The 21,036-nt window shown below is 43.6% G+C and overlaps 1 protein-coding gene across 1 annotated transcript in view; it reads right to left on the bottom strand.

Moving 5' to 3' along the window:
• Positions 1-21,036, bottom strand: part of slit3 (slit homolog 3 (Drosophila)) — a 232,179-nt gene that overhangs the window by 52,334 nt on the left and 158,809 nt on the right. The window contains exons 7-14 of the mRNA XM_068594006.1: positions 16,682-16,753; positions 12,678-12,841; positions 11,320-11,464; positions 7,993-8,064; positions 6,749-6,820; positions 5,528-5,599; positions 2,272-2,415; positions 1,349-1,512 (exon numbers count right to left, since the gene is read on the bottom strand). Of these exons, the coding sequence (XP_068450107.1) occupies positions 1,349-1,512; positions 2,272-2,415; positions 5,528-5,599; positions 6,749-6,820; positions 7,993-8,064; positions 11,320-11,464; positions 12,678-12,841; positions 16,682-16,753 (905 nt within the window). The remainder of the gene's footprint in view (positions 1-1,348; positions 1,513-2,271; positions 2,416-5,527; positions 5,600-6,748; positions 6,821-7,992; positions 8,065-11,319; positions 11,465-12,677; positions 12,842-16,681; positions 16,754-21,036) is intronic.

The raw sequence follows: 21,036 nt of genomic DNA, 5'->3' as shown, positions 1-21,036 counted from the left end.
TCAGAATGCAGGTCCACACAGGAGGAAGGTGGGGCAACAGAGAGCTGCACCAGCCAGTCAGGGGAGGGGGCACGGTCCATACAGGATAGGAGAGGCAACAGGCAGCTGCAGATCCACACAGGAGGAAGGGGGCGGGGGGCGGGACTGCCCGCCGATAGCGAAAATGTCCACAAGGTCCAGAGCAGAAGAGGAGATGCAAGGAGAGGCGTGGGACTGCAGACAGCAAGGGCTAAAGCAAAGAGGACAGCCATAACCGGCTTCAGGAGCATCGTCACCTTGCTGAGCTGCTCGGACAAAGCACTAACATTCAGATCTTACCACGGACACCTTCCATGTTGCAAATAAGTCCTTTCAAGTAACTCCAACGTCAATTCACCAGCGTCCACATGAGGCTGTTTGCAGTAACTCGCGAGGCCCTGTGTCCAGTCACATCCGTCTTTTCTCAAGTTACCTTCAACCGCCTTTTTTTCTAATTATTATAATGAGATCTGAGTGGTTTTGTTGTCGCCTGTATTGACATGTTGAGGGAGAGAATGTGTTGGACACACCTGCTGTTATAGAAACCTTGTTGTTGCTCACTGTACAACAAACCCTGACATCAAAGCATACGAATGCTGCTGCTTATTAAATACATGCTGTGATGAATCTGTTTTGTTATAATCTATTGCTCAGTGTCAAGGCAAAGTGAATGTTGGAGCTAAGATATTCTTTGCTGCTTTGTAAATCAGTGATTTGCTCACAACCACCGTTCTCACAAAATTCAAATAGTCTGTAAAATGTCTGGAAAGAGATTTGATTACACCCCTCTAGTGATCCATAAAAAAATGAACAATATTTAAGACCTAGAAAACAATGTGAGGAGCCACCGTGGAGAGGCACTGAGGATGTGAAGTGTACACACAGTCAAACACAGACGCACTCATTCGCTCACACAAGTGGGCGATCACAGTCTATGGCCGGTCCCCGCTGGGTTAGTTATTGTGCTGCTGGAGTGTATTGAATTGGTCTGTGCTGTAATTAGTGAGACCCACAGCTCAAATCCAAGGGAATAACAGGAATACAATCCTACCACAGAGAGACATAGAGATTGTATGTGAATGCGTGTGTGTGTGTGTGTGTGTGTCAGAAAACACACATTCGTTTCTAATTAAACACAAACAAACATGCGTGTTTATAATGATTTATCTGTGCATTTTGGCATTTTACCCGTTACATGATCAACATGAGGCTTTATTAACCTTCAGCGGCGACTCCCTCCCTGCATGTGTAGTTCTGTGTGTGTGTGTGTGTGTGTGTGTGTGCGTGTGTGTGTGTGTGCAGGGTGTGTCTGCGTGAACTCGTCTCCTACCTGTGCACCTGAACTTCTTGCCTTTAACCTGGCTGATGCGCTTGTTGGCCAGCCTCCTGGGGTGGCTGCAGCGCGCTCCGCTGGTCTCAATAGGGTTGTCGAACAGGTAGTCCGCCAGCCACTTCAGGTGACAGTCACACATAAAGGGATTCTGGGCCAGATGGCTGAGAGAGAGAGAGAGAGAGAGAGAGAGAGAGAGAGGGACAGAGGAGAGAGAGAGAGAGAGAGAAAGTTTTGTCACAGGCCAAAAAAGATGACAACCACAGAGTTACAGTTGCTGACTGATGGCAGACATTCCTGCTTCAACCAAAACCTGTGTATGATTTCACATCTGCAGCTCTTAACATCTGGTGTCTGCTACATCTTCCCTGAGGTATGCAGCAAGACAGGTAGTCTCTGTTTCAAGCGGCCGTAACACTGATAACCTTCATTTATTATCCAGAGAAAAGAAAGAGCAGCTTTAGGAAAAGAAGAAGTTGAGGTATTGTGCTCGACTCATAAAAAAATGCAACTTTTTAACCCCAAACCTTAATCCAGGACGTCAGATGTCACAAAGAATTAAACTGTGCAGTCATACTTGTGCAAAATCCTAAAATATTATGTTTCCCTGTCAGTCGACATGGTATTCGCTGGTTCCAAGTCCTTCAGCTTGTTACCAAACGCATGTCTAATGTCTTTCAAAGCCTCTCAGGGGCTCCAGTCAGTCAGTTTGCTAGTTTCTCTCCAACTAACTGTCCAAAACCCTAATGTATTCAATTTCCTGATATATATTTGACAAGAATAACAACAATCTGTCACATTTCAAAAGCTGGGAACAGAAAAAAAAATTCAAAACGATTAACCAACGATGGAAATAGTTGCCTGTCCATTGAAATTGCAGCGGCTGTGTTAATGAACAACTCCTGAAAGCTGAATGTACTCACAGAGTCTTGATGGAGCGCAGAGGCACGAACAGTCCTTTGCTGATCGTCTGCAGTTTGTTGTCGTACAGCGACAGCAGGTTGAGGTTCTGCAGGTCTTGGAAGGTGTTGACTCTCAAACAGTTAATTTTGTTGGCGTTCAGCAGCCTGAAACACAAGCAAGAGCCCTTTGTTATTCATCTTTTTTTTTAACTTTACTTATTTAACTTAATCATCAAATGCAGATAATGAGACATTGTAATTTTCTCCGATGCATCTCTCCTGAAAAACCACGACTTTCCTCCCCCGTCCTCTTCTTCTTCTCCCTGTTTCCTCCCCAGTGCCTCCCAACATCCTCTCATACCCTCTGCACACAGTTATGATTATATTTTGCCTGGCTGTGACACATAAATCTGCAAATTGCGGTTTTATATATTTTCCCTTTCTCTTCGGTTGGGTCTGGCTGTGATATCTTGTTTTGATGGGGGAGACAGATGGCAAGGGGTAGAAAGGAAGGAATGAAGGAGGAAAAGAGGAGATGGAAGAACGGAGCGAGACAGCGAGGGGACAGGCGAAGATTTAATTCTGAGTGACACAGACATACAATTAAGTGAAAGAAGCTGGCAGAGAAAACGAAGGAGAGACAGGGAAATGAGAAATGTGATATAGGGATTAGGTAAATGACAGGAAAGGTTTTCACCTCCACCCTTTCCTACATCTCTCTCCTCCATACCTGCACCTCATCCGCTAATGCAGCCAAGTTGACAGCTTTTCGCCTGTACGTCTAGCTTTCTTTTCTTTTTTCCACTTCTTGTCTCGATATCACCCAAAAACTCTTTTCTCCTATTCTTTGTCCCTCTCCCTCTCCTCTCTCTCTCTCTCTTCCTGTGTCTGACAGGTGACTAACTGTGCTTGCTGCCGCTTAATCATCTCAAGGCATCCTAACGAGCGCCTATACCGGCACAACCTGCCTATACATACACACACATACGGACACACAGGCAGACACACACACACACACATGCTGCTCTGCGACATATCCACACCTCATTAGGCAGCTCACAGGGGGAACTAATTACTTGAAGCTGCACCAGTAAAACAAAGCAACGCAGACAATATAAACAGCAGACCGGTAGCTATACAAAGCAATAAACACATATTTGTCATGAAAGGTTGACGTGCTGCTAGATTCCCCAGTCAAAGCGAATACATGATGTGTACTTATCACTCTGTATGGGAGAATACCAGCAGCTCGAAATTTATGACAAACTGACCACTTTTATCAGCGGCGAAATATTAAAAGACATGTTCGCCTCCATTGCCGCTGAGAGAGAAAGAGAGAGAGAGAGAGAGAGAGAGAGAGAGAGAGAGAGGCAAACACCTGCAGGCAGTGTCTTTGTGGGATTGACCAATGACGTGGCGACGCGACAGGAATATTAACGAGTCATTCAGTACTATATTTACTCAGCGATTGAAGCAGTTGCACAGAAGCAGTATCCGATTAAGGGCTCATAATGTGCAGCTAAAAAAACTCAACCAAAGCACCCGGTGTTTAACATCACCGCCTCGTCTTCCTCGTGACAAGGCGTGAGGGAACTGCTTCTCCAATCAGGGTAGCACTCCATGTTAACGACGTCACACAAATTACATTCCTCTCCCTGCTTTCCTTCACTCTCTTTTCTAATCATATCTGCATTTACTTTTGTCCACGTCGGTCCCCATCCATAGTTCAATCCCCACTCTCGCCCCCGACCTCTTCTCTCTCTGCGCCTGACTGTGCACCATGCATCCGAATGATCCACCGGAGCCCGCTGAAGGTGTTTGTGGGTTGGATTCACTCGTCCTCATTCTCTTTGCTCCGCTTCACTTTTACGATGGAAAAGCCCAGAACATTATGTGTTTCTGCAGTGGACTGCGGCATCTGCAGAGACCATATGCCCCGTACGGTACCGGTGGAGCCGGAGCCCACGCTTCTACTGCACGCTGTACCACTGCTGCAGTTTGAGCCTGTGCCCACCAGAAATGATTCACAATGAACACTTTGCTTCTTCGTAGACGCTAAACATGAAAAGATCGATGAGAGATTACAGTTTTTCATAACAGTGCATCAATAAGGATCATGTTGATCATTGAGATTGTCTGCGTCCACTCACAGGATGCCGGTCAGAGGGAGGTTCAGAGCACACAGAGGGGATTCTGCTATCGCTCATGTATCATCACTGCGTATAGTGATGATAACTATATGTGGCTCTTAAAATTACCACCATATATATTGAGGCATTACATATTTGTATCGCTGTTACTCCTTGATGCCAAGTCACCAAAGCATCTTTATCAGGGACGATTAAGTATCAAACACAAATACAGCCTAATCCCATTGTAGAGCTCCAAGTGGAGCCAACATAATGAAAATATTGAGGGACACTGCAAGATTTATTTACATATTTCCGCCAACAGTGCCACACTGAGACCTCCAGGTACTGTTTTTTAAACACACTAAGTTATAAAACAGAGCGGTTATGTTCCTGGCCAATGATGCTAATGCTAATGCTATAATGTTATGCTACGAGGACAAAAAATTTCCCCTTGGGGATTAATAAAGTACTTTCCATTCATTTCATATATCACATGCAATGAGCACATTTTAACGTGTAGGTTGGCCTTTATTTGACATATTAAACCTTTTGGAAGCCGTGTGCGAAAAATCCTCCCGCGCCCATTTTAAGTCCCAGCATGCCTCATTCAGACAATGTTTTGGCATAAAATTCATAATTTTTCTCATTGCTGAACCAAACGACACAGGTTTTTGACTGAAACTCCTTCCTAACAGGTCAAGGCTTTTGTTTTATTGTGATTTTTGTTGCAGATTCTGATTCTTTAGGTTCTAATCTTTAAAAAAAAAGATGTTTTATTGACGCTCCAGGAGGCATTCTGGGGGAATCTGGCTCACATCATGCTGGATGTTCATGCTCACGATCAAAATATCTTTTTTGCAGATATACATTTTTTTCCAAAGACTTTGCTGAACAAACACATACAATAAACACAAGTATTGGAAATAATTTGGGGTTCTTACGACGAATCAAACGCAGGGAAAAACACTCAAAACTGTAGCTGGACATGATTTCTGTCAAAAAACACGACGCTACAGTGTTTCTATCCCTCATTCGAGGGTGATCTTCTCCTCTTTACTGAATAATGTATTTCCTTGTTTTCCGGGGGCAACACACTAATACACACAAGTACACACGTACCAACAGACCACACAGATAGTACTTACAGTAGCTGCAGGGAAACCAGTCCATCAAACAATCCCTTGGGCAGCTCTGTGATCTTGTTTCCGTACAACACCCTGCACAGGACACCAAAACAACATCATTTAGGTTACAGTGGCTACAAAGCTGGCCTCTCACACGCTGGAGCTTATGGTGCATCTCATGTGTTTTATCACACTAAAGAATTATAATCTTTCCATTGCTGCAATGAGGAACAGCATGGAGTGAATGAACAGTTGCTTCTGCTTTTGAGGATTTAGTCAGTATCCCTTCACACTTGGCCTCTCTTACATTTTGTAATCCCGAATCATATTCAGTGTAATTTAAAGTATTATAACTCCATATTTGTATCCTACCTAGTGGCTGTATTGTAAAGTTCAGTGTGGAGTGGCGGTGGTGGCTTCGCATGTGCATTTGTATCAAAATAGTTTGCTTATGTCCAATTGTTGTCAGAATGTCAGTAGTGGCAGTTCCTCAAGATTCAAGAACAATAACTGAGTGTTACAAGAGACAATGCTGGCTATTTCCAGTGCTTAAACTTCTGTTTGCTAGAATATACGCGTACAATAGACTGCACAGTCATTTCAGCACGAAGGCACTTCTCCCCACGCACACTGTTTGGATCATTTATGTCATTTAATCATCAAAACTTAAGTGATGTCTGGGATGTGTCTCCAATTATAGCTGCAACTATTTAATTCCCTTGAGCAATTTTATACTTTGCTCTACATCACGCCTCAGCTGGCCTCTACTGCAAAAGTTGTGCCTCTCAGTGACATTCATGTTCAACTGACTCGGCTGTGTGTGTCTGTGTGTGTGTGTGTGTGTGTGTGTGTGTGTGTGTGTGTGCTGTGAGAGTTCACCTTGTCTACCCCGTCTTGTCTGTCTGTCTCATTTTCATGCTCCAGATTGATTCAAATTAAACTGTCCTTCATGTTCTTATCACAATCACCCGCACACACACACACACACACACACACACACACACACACACAAACACACGCGTGCACGTACAATTACACACACACACAAGCAAATACAAAGACCCATATACAGCGCTTATGCACACTCTGCGGCTCTGTGGTCCGGTTGTCAACATCGACAGCGGCAACATTTGTACTTTCCTAATGTCTGGAAATGCAATTACTTTCCTGTCTGGATATGTGTGTGTGTGTGTGTGTGTGTTTGTGTGTGTGTGTGTAAGCATGTACCTGTGTCATACTTACAGTGAGGTGAGTGAGCGGAGGCCACTAAAAGCATCGTCGGCAATGTCAGAAATCTGGTTCTTACTCAAGTCACTGGGGGGAAGAGAGAGAGAGAGAGAGAGAGAGAGAGAGAGAGAGAGAGAGAGAGAGAGAGAGAGAGAGAATTACTGTAATCCACAGTGATGGGGTTCGCTCTGTGTGAATGTCCTAGAACTGTCTGACAAATGTTCACGAGAGAATACATCAGCAGAGGTCAAGAGAAGAGGACATGAGTGAAAAAAAAGAAAGCTGAATATGTAAGTAAATGAGGGATGGAGACAGAGAGAGAGTGATGGATAGAGTGAGGTGCGGAAGGGATGTGACAAGAGAGAGAGAGAGAGAGAGAGAGAGAGAGAGAGAGAGAGAGAGAGAGAGAGAGAGAGACTGGAAGCAGTGGCATGTTAAGTGCAGTTCTTGTCACTTCCACCGCTGTAAGATATATTATTTAACACTTCTGTGGAGGTTAAAACGCCACCTGAGCGTGTGAGGTGGGTGGATAACCTCACCACCCTGCACGATTCTGAAAGTCTGGCATTTTCATCCATTTGCATGATAAGGACATTTTTCACTAGCGAGCTTTGTGTGTGTGTGTGTGTGTGTGTGTGTGTGTGTGTGTGTGTGTGTGTGTGTGTGTGTGTGCTGGTTTGGACTTAGACAGATGAGACATGTGAAAGAAGGCTCTTTTCTTTTTGACTGTAGCTTATAGTGCATGTAAATGTTGCGGACGTCAGTACCTGATTATGCTTCTGTTAATAAAGTTTCATATTGAAATCATTTTCAGCTACTGGGGTAAAAGATTCATGAAGTTCAAGATCTTGACACTCTAGATCCTTTTTTTGATTTGATTGTTCCAATTCTTGATTAATTTCAATTCAAACAAAATATATCTGTCTGCTGCAGTAAAGACTGTGAATCAAACAGCTGAAGCCTGAGACAGATTACTGTGTGTGGAGTGCCCCAAGGTTTTATACTGGGTCTTCTTTATTTTCAATTCAAATGAACTTAGAAATGTAAGGGCATGACACTTCTTCATCATCTGTTGTTATGCAGATGATGCCATTGTTGGAGTTGACCTGAACAGGACTTAACTGGTTTAAATTAAAGAATGAACACATAAAATAATGCAAGTTCTTCATGTGAGTCATGTTCATGCATATCAGAGCGCACGCTTGCCAACTTTGAGAGTGTTTGAGACTGTGTATGCAGTTTTATCCAAACAGACTTACATCCTCTTGAGCTTCTTGTAGGCAGAAAAGGCTCCTGCTGGGACACTCTTGATCAAGTTCTGCTCCAAGCGACTGAGAGAGAGAGAGAGAGAGAGAGAGAGAGAGAGAGAGAGAGAGAGAGAGAGAGAGAGAGCAGATGATTTTAAATAATCCCTTCAAATGAATTAAAAAAAACACTTTACCCCTAAAACATACAAGGAGAACATTTGAATACAATTTCAACACAAGTTTCTTTTCATTAATTTTCTTTCCTTTGGATGTTGAATTTCAACAAGGACAGCGAGGTCGTCGGTTATTATGAAGTCCTGTTTACCCCACAGTCTGAGACAAGCACGAGGGCACACCGAGTGCAAAGGGTGGCTGTTCCAATCAAAATCGACACAATATTTCCGCGGGCTGGTCAGTGCTTTGCAGGAGGGACCGCTCAAGGTCAGTCGGCGTGAAATGTGGAGTTAGATTTTGCAGCTCAGCAGTAATGGAAGCTGAAATGGGACCAACATGAGAATCTGAGAAACCAATACCTGACAGTTCCTGTTTGCTTAGTAAGACTCTGGCCCAAGTGTTCAAGAGGTACTGTGATGTAGAAATGTGTGCAGTGGCAAACATGCCAAGGTGCTAGCTGGATCCATCAAGCTTTGCGTCTTAACCACAGTGAAACGCAGGTTTCAGTGCCCACTTCACACAGAGGTTAATTGATTTAACTGTAACAGCAGTACATTGACAAGTATCCAATCATAATTCCTCATATTCTTGAATGTTTCATTCATCCCTTTGATGGAGGCACAGCACTGTTCTTTAGATGCAGTCAGACTGTCATGAACACAGGAGGGTCTTCAACTTCCTCAGGCTAAGTGCCATTGGGAAGTTATCACATCTCTTTCTATGGAAGACTGCACACTCATTACACCACACGGGCAGTATTCAATCCATTATCGTGTGGGGAGCCGTCAGAACCAGGCACAAAGCCTACGTTTGGGGAAATGTACTGCAGTTTAGTTTCTGCTTTCTTCATGGTCGAGGCTACACATTCATGTCACTCATCTATTCTTTATGGTGTTGCTGCTCTGAAATGGAGGAGAGGAGAGGCGGCAGAGGAAGCGGCGCGAGTAAAATACGGAGCACAGAATTAGAGAAAATGAAAGGAAGAAAAGAGGAGGACAAAACAGAAATGATAGAAGATGAGGGAGAAACTATGACCCCAATGGAGAAATCAGAGGAGCGGAGAAGTGTGGACAACAGGAGAGAACAGAGGAAAAATCAAGAGGAGGAGGATGCGCTGAGGTCCCAAGGCCAGCCACAGGGTCAGCTGTCAGGATGATGAATGGGAACTAATCCACCCTTCTTTTTCCTCTCCTCCTTCTCGTCAGACCCCACCCTGTCCTGCTCTTGACCTCCATTCTCATCCCGCTATTTTCCTTTCTATCTATCTATCTATCTATCTATCTATCTATCTATCTATCTATCTATCTATCTATCTATCTATCTATCTATGTAGTCTTTCATCACGGTTTGTCACAGATGTACCCAAAGCCAAATATTGATCACATTTGCTGTGATCACATTTCGTGTCTGCCGCCTTGTAACTGTGTTAGTTTTAAATGAAAGGGGTCCTGCTCCTGAATGCAGCACAGCCCTTACAGGTGGTTGTGTCTCGGCTCATGTTGCTTTCTAAACACTGACGCCTCACACCCCTGGCGAGCAACAACACCTACAAGGGGTCAAAATAAATCAAGGATGTACAAATATTGACGGAGACAATCTGCACACACAACAAGTCACAAATTATGTCTGGGGGCTTTAAAACAAGGTTGAGTCAAAGACACTTAGAGGCTCAATATCAAAGGACGGATTAAAGGGAAGACATTTAAGGAGACGATATGAGAAATCTATAAGGTTGAACGGCAACAGAAACAGGAGATGGGTTTGGCAGGTGAGCAGTTTCACAATGGGCTGAGTGCGCGTCACACACACACACACACACGCACACACACACACGCACGCACACACACACACACTGTCAATGTTCTAATGAAGTTAAACGCCTTGAGACAAACCTGTTTTGCTAAATTGCTTGATGAATGTATTTGACTTGGAGGAACAGATTACCAACAAACACACACTTGCATGCTGTATCCATACACACGCGCACACACACACACACACACACACACACACACACACACACACATATTTGGCAGCGATTGGTGCCACCAGCAATCAGATGACTTTGTTCCATTTGTAGGACTGACAATACATCATTTTATCATGCTCTATTGTTTCTGGTGGGCGCAACAGCATTTATTAACAGATAAAATGCTAATGCTGTATGTGTGTGTGTGTGTGTGTGTGTGTGTGTGTGTGTGTGTGTGTGTGTGTGTTGACTATCCAAGATTGTGTGTGTGTGTGTTTGTGTCCCTGTAATTTGTGCCCAAGTACATACTTTGTTTGCGCATACAAAACTGGTGTGTCTGCATATATGCGAGTGCATTCGTGTGTATGTGGGTGTGAATCTATTACTTATGCTGGGGAGGTATAAAGGCATTGGCGTAGCGTTGCGGGGGAGAAATTGCTCCTTTACTCAGAGAGCAATCAACCAGCTGTCCTCTGTACAAACAAACAGTGTACAGCGATCAATACGGATATCAAACATGTCCCACCGTGGTGGGGGGGGGGGGGGGGGGGCTAAATGTGAGTAAGAGACGAGTGAGAGGGGGAGAGAAGAGGAGGAGAGAAGAGGAGGAGAGAAGAGGAGGCAAAGTGTACGAGTGTGTAAAAGAATAGAGTTTTTGCTGCAATCTCAAACACAGTGTGCCAGAGATCGTGTTTGATGTGAGGTCGAGTTCACGCTGAACCCGAGCATCTGAAGAGCACAGTGTGCTGTGTGTTTGTCAGCCAAAATGTGTGTCTGTGTGTGTTTGGATTAAATTAACTTTTTATTCAAACTGGTTTTGAAGGTTTGTTTAGTCTTACAAATAGTTCAAAATGTCTCCTACAGAAGACGATAGAAGCAAATCTCTCTCACTGCATAGAAGTAGTGCAGTGTGACAGGTAAAGATGGCGTGTTCAATGAATTAAAAGAGTAAATGGTTCCTTTTTTATGAGATATTGTTTGTCAAATAATGCACAGAGAATTGGGTAAATATTGTGAATGTGGCCCAAAAATGCTGTTTGAGATAGAAAGAAAATCAAAAACGGCCGTAATAATACTTTGAAACACACACATTTAAAGAAAACACAATGCATGATGATAAAAAAATATGCTCCCAATGAAAAAAGACAGTCGATGTGACACATGTAGCATTGAGGTCAAAAACAAAGCCGTCTTACATCTCCACGATGCCCTCAGGGAGGTTGGCTGGGATTTCAGTGAGCGCTTTACGACGACAGTCCACGATGTTGTTGTTGCAGCTGCAGCTGGGTGGACACACGGCGACCTGAGGCGCACACGTCCTCACCTCTGTCTGAGCGGGACCTGGAGACAGCAACATACAGATATCATGTATGTATATATATATATATATAGATACACTTTAACTTGTCTGACCCGTTGCTGGAGGAAAGGAGCTTCCTTCATGCCTGCAGCTGCAGTTATTACTCCTGCTCTAATATCTGCGGTCATTTTTTCGCTTCTGTTTTATTCTTAATCCTTGATGCTGTTTCTGTATATTTCATCCTAGTTTCTCTCAATGATATGAGCTTCAGTGTCGCTTCAGAAGCCGAGAATAAATTCTCCCGTGGGAAGCATTTATTTGTATAAAAGGGGCGGAAATTGCAATATTAACTGAATATCAGCACTAAATATATTCTGGCCACAGTATGTCAACTTAAGTATTGCTTGATATGAACGGGGGGGGGGGGGGGGGGGGGAAGAGAGAGAGGGAGAGAGGGAGAAGGGATCATGAAATAGTAATGGAGGAAGGAAGGAAAGTAGGTGAAAGGGAGGGCTAAAAGAAAGAAAGAACAAGAGCAAGACAGGGTGTTATTGACACAGAGGGGATGGGAATGGAGGACAGAGCAGGAAGAGGAGGTCTGCCGCAGAGCATGTAGGGAGAAAAGACAAGGCTAAAGGCTAATAAAGAGAGCACAGCCTGACAGTCTATTAACACAGGAGCTGAATCAGAGACCCATAAACAGCGTCTATCTGCAGCTGATAACAATACTGCTTTTACACTGTCCTTTCCGCTGATTACACCGTCTACATGGTGTAATTCTTTCAGTGCTATAAACTCAATGCTGAGCCGTCTGTAGATGATAACAATGTTGTCTCTAATAATGGGCTGGTCATCACATTCAATGTGTTGTAGACCTCTACGTCAAACAGTGTCTACAGGCATCGGCGCTAAACACTCTGTATGTCAGATTCATATTGGTGTAGCTGATTAGCTCTCTCAAACATCACTTTAGAGGCTCGGTTTCGCTCTTCGGGCACTATCGTGCGTCAATTTTTATGTAGCTGCAATGCAACCAAAAAACTGGCAGCTTTTCTCCAACAATAATGTTATCGCTTTTGTTCCAGAGGCAATACAAAACAAACTAAAAGCATGCCTTCTTGACTCTTGAGGAAAGAGTCCCGTCATCACTTTGCATGCCTGGATAAGCAGAGAGGTGCTTCAGTGGGCCCTTCAGACACGCCCTTTGATATTTCAGCGGGTTATTGTGTGGATGCGTGTTGACGTTGAACTCACCATTACAGACAAAATCCTTCTTCTGCACATCTGGGACGTTGAGGCCTCTCATGTGGGCGGGGGCCATGCACTGGGTGAAGGGAGCCAAGCCCCGTCGGGCTCTGAGCCAATCAGAGAGCCAGGACAGGTGACAGTCACAGTGGAGACTGTTGGAGTGCAGACGCCTGAGACAGACAGAGGAACGGATGAGTGAGTGACGAGCTCGATGAATTCTTTACTATCCCATCTGAAGTGTGCACTTCCTAGAAGCAGGAGTCTCTTAAAAAGCATGTGAAGCACCTCAGCTCAGTCAGAGCACATGTGTTTGAATCGGCATTCACATTCAATTTCTATTTCTCACACGGTTTACATCCTTGGCCAGGATCGTGTGGCTGTTTCCACGGTGAAACACACACACTTACACACACACAGAGGCACTCACACAAACACACACACACACACACACACAGAGCAGCATCCTCAACTCTCATTTCCCCAAGGTCCGTGACAATAACTCCCTTTAGAGGAAAGACTCACGCCACGAAATCACAATCTTTTCAGAAAGACAGAGCCAAACAGACACAGAGGAGAGACGGAGACGAAGGTAGGAAAGAATAAGAATATCATTCAGGACAAAGAGACTGAAGCAACGATTCAGGGATGAACAGTGAGGACACAAAGAAGGAAAGTGAACATAAAAAAAGAGGAATATCATATAAAAATCAGGCAATAGGAGAACCAAGAAAGCAAATAAATAAGATTGTATTTTTCATGTCTTTGGAGTATTGTAGGTCGTTTATTGATTTCTGAGAGAGACAGGACATGATTATATTGGAGGTGTCTTAGATTCCTGGGCCTGTGGACCTCCACGTGAACATATTTTAAAGAGTCAGTTCACCAAAATGACCAACGTACATTTATTATATCACAGGCCTCTAGTGTTATATATCCATACTTTTAGTTTAGGTAGTATGTGCTCATGTTTTTAGATATTACTTCCAGAGTTTTCCTCCTACTCCAGTAACTCAGACATAATTTAGTTTGAGGTGGCTAAGCTATTGCAAACTTAAATTTGAAGAACTCAAAGGCAACCATGATACTATTAGCTGTTTCACATTTCACTTGTAGCATTAATTAAATGGTACAACTCAATATAGAAAGCATCAGGAGACGTTTCACAGAGCTAAGACTCTCTACAGGCTTCACTGGCTAGATTTGACACCTTCAAAAAAAAAGAGAAAGAAAGAAAGAGATGAGGAGGAGGAGGGTGGATGAACAGTAGAGTGTCTTGTCAGCGTATTATGTGCCAGCCGGGATATCTAGCCTTTCAGAAGACAGGCCTCCCTTTGTAATAAAGCAGAGGACAAATCCTGTTATGGAACAGAGATGGGCTCATTGATGCTAGCAGCGGGGGCAGCGGGTTTTAATACCGCTCTCCCATTATAAATCCAGTTTATAGTCAAACCCCCGCATGGAGATAGCCACGTCCCGGCCCACCCCCGGCTCAGCCTTAATTACTGACAAGTAGGATTAAAACACAGGGGAGAATGGGGAGAGGCAGGGGGTATGGAGAAAGTGCTGTGTGTGTGTGTGTGTGTGTGTGTGTGTGTGTGTGTGTGTGTGTGTGTGTGGACTAGCTGCAAGTCAGTGATAGCGTTTGTTGTGCTTATTTGTGTCTAAGGACATCCTGCCTGGTGTTTCTGAGAAATGTGTGTGTCTCTGTGTGTGTGTTTATTCCTGTACATCTCCAGTACAGAGAATTGAACACACACTCACACACACACACACACACACACACACACACACACACACACACACACACACACACACACACACACACACACACACGCTCACACACAAGGGTAATCAGTGGATGAATCACTTTTCATTGGTTCAAGTTTCTGAATGAGACACGCCACGGGGTGACATCATCACTGCTGATAGAACGGACAGAAAACAAGAGCAAAGGGAAGAAGAGGAAGACAGAGAGGTAGATAATCGGATAGAAAGAGAATAAAGATAAAATAATAAAATTAACTGATAGTATGTAGAAGGAGCAATATGAAGAAATCACAAAAGTGGCTGGAGAGGTACGCCAATTTAATTACAGAGACGTAAAAAACACACACACACAAACACACACACACACACACACACACACACACACACACACACACACACACACACACACACACACACACAATTACACAAAACAGACACACACACACTTCACAAACTTCCCTGCTAACCAAATCAGGGGCATCTCCAAACAATTGATTGAATGAGTCGTTTTTATAAAAGCAGCAAATTGAACACTGAAATCTGAGGCCGGCAAAACAAGAGAGGACACGAGATGTAAAACTGAGGAGACAGGAAGAAGGAGGAGAAGGTCGAGGATGAAGAGGTCGACAGATGCGTAAAAAAGATAGGGAAGAGGAGAGGGGGACAAACATGAAGAGTAAAAATAAAATGAGGAAGAGGAGGAAGGCAAGAGGACAGGAGAAACAGAGGAAGTCATGTGACGAAGAAAAGAGGGATGATGGTGAGTGGAAGGAGAACACAAAGCAAAGTGAGAGATAAATACCAGAGAAAAATTAGAGAGGAAAGAGTGGTATGATGGGGAAACAGATCATTCATAACAGGAGAGGTTGAAAGAGAAGAAATATTGCAGTAAAGGGAGGAAGAAGTGTAAAATAAGGCAGAAAAACAGGAGAAAAAGGTCAAATGGGATGCACACACAACGCAAGGCTGAGGAGAGACAAAGGGAAGAGGGTGAAGGAGGGAGTCAGAGGTGACACTCACTCAGTTTTGACAGAAAACAGAGGCGCACGAGGGCTTGTGATTAAAAGATACTGGATATTGGTAACTCTGTACTCAATTTGCTGCCAACTGCGAAGCAGCGCTGCTGCCAGAATCCAATTTCCAAAGGCTGATTTTGAGCCGTATTGCCACTGGAGTTGCAGCAGTATGCAGGAAATATAGAAACCCTGCCACGTGATTGGCTGTCGAGGGACGCTGCCGTTCAAAAGTTGAACGGGGAAAATGGTCGTAAAAGACAAATGGACTTGTGCGATTGTTTTCCTGCTTGTTTTTAGAAATCCCCATTTTTGAAGTAGGCTCGAATGACCGCGCATGGGCTTATTAAAAATGATGATTTCAGGAGGAAATCCCATTCTCTGCATGCTGGTTTGGCAGAATTCAACACCAGTGTGGCCAGCAGGAACGCAACCAATGGTCTGCCACTCAGACAGTCCCACAGGATTATGGGTAGTCCCCCTAGAGATGGCGTGCCATTGCCTTGGCAACTCTCTCTCTCTCATCACAACTAAATACAGAAAAAAAGGCAAATTACACCCCCCTTGTTATCAATGAGAAAGGATGACTTGGCCGGGGGTTCATGTTGGATCATGACTGTGTGTGTGTGTGTGTGTGTGTGTGTGTGCGTGTGTGTGTGTGCGTGTGCGTGTGTGTGTTTCTCGGTGTCTGTGTTCTCGTCAGTAACATCAGTAAAGGAGGTTTCTTCTTATTAATCAAGAGGATTGAACTATAGAGCCCAAACAAATATCTTTCTTGTGGCATTAATGAGGTTACCATTTCTCAAGTGTGTTTGTGGTGCATGCACATTATGTCACTGTATCCATCTGTGTCTGTGTGTGTGTGTGTGTGTGTGTGTGTGTGTGTGTGTACATCATAGCCACATAATTATTCACAGTCATGAAACAATGGAAGAGTCGGTCTCTTATTATAGCATGATTAGATGATCGCACACAGACACTGCTGCCATGCTGTAGTGTGTGTGTGTGTGTGTGTGTATGTGTGTGTGTGTTTGTGGCGTTTCTGTATGAGAGTGATGTGTGTGAACGTATTGAACGTACTCAATCTACATGAAAGTGGGCACTAATACATCTCTGTGCATGTGTGTATGTGTTAATGTGCAACCCCAGAGTGCACGTGTGTGAGCGTCTGTCCTGTATGTTAGCAGTTTTCTCTGGGTGTGTGTGTCTGTGGTTGTGTGTTGTACTCACAGTGTCCGCAGCTTGGGCATGTGGTTGAAGCTGGACAGCGGGATGAGGGTGATGTTGTTGTTGTTGAGGGTGCTGGATGGAGAAACAGAGCGCGAGACAGAAGAGAGGGAGAAAAGAGAAAAACAGATTGTTAGAAAAATAAGACCCTGGTGCCACTTTTTGGTCTGGCGGCCTCAACACTGACGCAAGTTCAATTCAATTCTATCCGGTTGGAGTTCTTGTCACCTTATCCCTGACCTCTCCAATCTCCATGTTTGGGGTTTTTTGTGTTAAAGTCCTACTTGAATAAGGACTCCTGGTCCACGCAGTGGTTCACCCCAACGGGGGCCACACAATGAACTGGAAGCCCTGAGGGGCCGAGAGCATATCCTGTTACAGCAAAACATGTTTTTAAGGCTTTTGTATTATTATAATACTGGATAGTTGTATTCACCACTTTAGGTTCTGTACAATGATTTAATGATTTAGATTAAACATCATTAAAAATGAATCATAGGACAACACTAACTATGAAACCCATGATAACGGACAGAGGAGATATGCTTTGTTTTAAGGGGACACCACTGAAAAATGTGGAAACCACTGATCTCTTATTTACAAATGAAATATATTTATCTTCTTTTGAATGGTATTAAGACGAGGCACACACGGCCACACAATTGAGATCTGGGCTATTTTGCTTCATGACAAAGTCTGCTTTCAGGAAGAAAACGGACAAAATATACATTTAAATGTTTATTTTACTGCACTTTGGCTATTTGCATGCAAATATTTCTCATAAATTCCTCAAATGTAAGCCTTAGATTCATAATTTGCATAGTTACACACACAATTTCCGTAAAACAAATGATAGAACAAATGATTGACTTTATGTCAGGAATCAACTGTGAAAGTATCACAGAGGTCTATTAGTATAATGCTACATCCTATTGAGCTGGAGTGTCTTATATTATATAAACCTGAAAAAGAAATTCCTCAGACTCGTGTCTGTCTTTCGTCTAAAGGTCTTTACAGAGCTCCAACTAATGTGATCTCCATGAAGTTAGTTTTACAGCATCCCGCTTAAAGCAGAGCTGCTCTTTATCTGACTCGAGGGTCTCAGAGTGGAGGCGTGACCTCAACCTGCTGCCGAGCGAGTAACACTCACTGACACACATTTGTTATCCTCGGTTGAATAAATATAAATCACTGGATTTAAATTGAAGTCATGAAAACGTAACTCAAACATCATAAAAATGGCAAAACACTGCATTTGTGGATTCTGACCTCTGCTGGAGGTTCTGCTTTTGTGCCAGGTGATCGCAAGGAGTTTTAACTCATTATTTATTGATACACACACACACACACACACACACACACACGCGCATCTTCCATCTCTAACTCAGAAGCGGGTCCCTGATATCTCCGACTATTAGCTCGCTCATACGCTACACTTTGCCTCATATGTAGTATCGACCCAAAGTGGAATGAAAAACAAGGCTGACTGTCATTACCAGCAAACACAAACACACACGAGCAATCGCACGCCGCGCGTTGAAGAAACTCAACGCCGATCGATTCTCTGTGATTCTCCATGTACAGAAATGGAGACAGAAATCAGAGCGAGAAAAGAAATGCAGAGAAGACAGCTCCTCCATCAAAGCTTCCACAGGGGGATCGGGTTGCAGAAGCTGGTAAAGCTGCGTTCACAAAACACTCGGTGGGGGATGAGAACACAAGCAGGTCCCTGAAGACGGACGCAGTGCAGTCCACATGCTACAATACAGGAAAACCAGACATATAACCTGCATCATGTGGTCATAATGCATGTGAAACACATAAAGTTATTGTCCTTAAAGGCACTGCACACTTATCTTCTGATGTTTTTTTTTTTTTTCAAAGGAGCAGATCAGCTTGGTGTTCTTGTATTTTTATTTTAATATAACTAAACGTTTGAAAATAAAGCAACGCAAAAGAAATACATAAAATACATACGTTAAAGGTTCTTTGCTGCAGATTGCAATTAAAAAATCAGCCAGATCTTTGTGTTATTGTTTTATTTTATAATCAAACCAAATAGATACGCTCGATTGATTCGGGCAGACATGTTATGACCTCTTTGTGTCGGTTCAAATGGAAAGAACTCAGGTTTTTACAGGAAAAAGTCAGATTGATACTCGAGTGAATGAGAGATCGCTGTGACATCAGAAAGCTGAAGATCTCTAAAACGTTTACTAGGGTCTAACCTTTCTGGTGGCTTGTGAGCCAGCATCAACACCAGCCAGTACAACCATTTGCTTTGTTTTTTAGCCCAAGTCCCATGGATCATTAACCTCACTGGATGGGAAATAGGGCTAGTTTACTTTACATATCACCCGAAACCTTGTGTATTCAAAGAGTCATTGTCTCAGGACGGAGAGAGACAGAGTGGTCATTTTTCATATCGGAAACCCATTCATTTTTCACGTTTGACAATGTGTTTTTACTGCGTTCAGACAAGGACAAGGTCGGCTTTCTCTCTGAAAAATGGCCCAAATTCAAGATTAGCGGATTTCTTTTTTTTAAATTTTTTTGTTACAGCATCTGCAATATGTTTGTGCCTAAACACACAACGTGACCACGGTGAGGGTTTTGGATTTCGCCGACAAAAATCAAGGAAGGTCTGTTTTACGCACTGTCATCCCCAACTGTTACAAACGGCTCGTTACCAGGGCTCGCTGTGTTTCCACTAACACCCGCTCAGCCTTAAAATAGACTGTTTTTGCTTCACTCTGTTGATGTTACTACTTTTCTTTCTCTTTAATTCTCTCTCCTTCCAAATCTCTTTCTACGTTTCCCTCCCTGCCAGTGGAGCCTCAGTGGCCTTGGTAGATGGATAAAGTTTCACATTCACTCTCTCTCTCACACACACACACACAGACACACACACATTAGGAGTGCTGCTATGGTCAGCCCTGTCAGGGGTGATTCCACCCAGTATATATAATTTAATTGTGAAATAACAATAATTTCCCACTGCAATTTCCCTGTCAGTTGTTCCGCTGCTCGCTCTGCTCAGCCCTGGTCCACATCTCTCTGCCTTAATAAAGCAGTGACCGGACAGACTTAAGCCAAGATAAACACTGAAAAACATCATTTAGAAATCCACAACTATGTTTTATTTTCTGGCTGTTTTTTTCCAGCTTATTTTACACTACTTCTGGCCAAGGCCGCACTTGGAATTGAAGTGGTCATAAAACAAATATGTGCGTTTCGACAGACAGAAATTGGTGCTTAAGGTCCAACGCTGAATATTGCAAAGAGAGAGCATATCTGCTCCCACTAGAAGCATCTAGAGCAACAGAAAGAGCGAGCGTTGCCAGCTGCATCGACACGTTGAAGTGTTGCCGTTGAAGTGTCGCTCAAGCGCTTGCTGACGTAGCTGGAACTGTACAACAGCACCGGGAACTGTTTTTTAGACGGAACGGGTCGGACTGAAACAAAAAACATGTGATTGGTCGACGCTACATCGGGGTGCTGAAATTTACAGGCCACGCGTTTAGAGGCCAAGTGTTGGGTGTCAGTCAGTAGCTTCGTGCCACAAGCTGCCATTGAAAATGACTTACGGACTGTTGCTTGGAGTGGGAACTTTACACGAGTGACACCACCTTCCCACACTACTTCAAAGTTTGTCTCCCTTTTGTGCATTTACTCACTAAACCGAGTGACTAGAGGGGGAAAGCCAGGACGCCGTACACCTGTGAACCTCCACAGCATTTGATTTTCTTTGGTTCTCCGGTGAAAAGCCCGTGACTGGTCCGGATGGGGCCGTTCCACTGGTTCTGCACTCCACCTTCTGTTTGTGTTACCTTCATAATCCTGCAGCTCTGACGGATCCCAACACACCAGACTGCACTTTCACCACAAGATCACAGTGGAAACCATGACATTGGCTGTGTTGTGGTCACGGTCCCATTTCAAAAATGTTTCACAACTGACGCTTTCGCCTCTGGTTCGGAAATGACTTTGTTTAACATCCAGTGTTGCAGCTGTTTCCAAAGGGACGTTATGCTTCGAGGAGTAAGACAGCTTTATTTGTTCTTCTGTTTTATGGCTTATTTTGTACATTTTCTTCATTTAACAATGCAGGAATTATGAATTACATAAGCTAATTGAAGACACACATATATGTCTAGATATTCTTGTTTGGATGTCAGTCAGACTCGTATCTCCCTGAGCTCTGAGGATATCTAATCTCACAAGTCAACGCCTCTAATGGGAATCCAGTGTCCAGTGTCAACTCTCTTCTTTAACAGTCATAATCTGTCTTTAATCTACAATTCATTTTCATCTTGTTTTTTCATACTCCTTCTTATATTCCCATATTTTCCTCCTAT

Source organism: Clinocottus analis, unplaced genomic scaffold (assembly GCF_023055335.1).
Source record: "Clinocottus analis isolate CAN_PGR_092001 unplaced genomic scaffold, fCliAna1.0.p SCAF_10, whole genome shotgun sequence".
In the NCBI taxonomy this organism is placed as follows: Eukaryota; Metazoa; Chordata; class Actinopteri; order Perciformes; family Cottidae; genus Clinocottus; species Clinocottus analis.
Note: the sequence above shows the minus strand (reverse complement) of the source record. Positions and strands in the feature narration are given on the sequence as shown.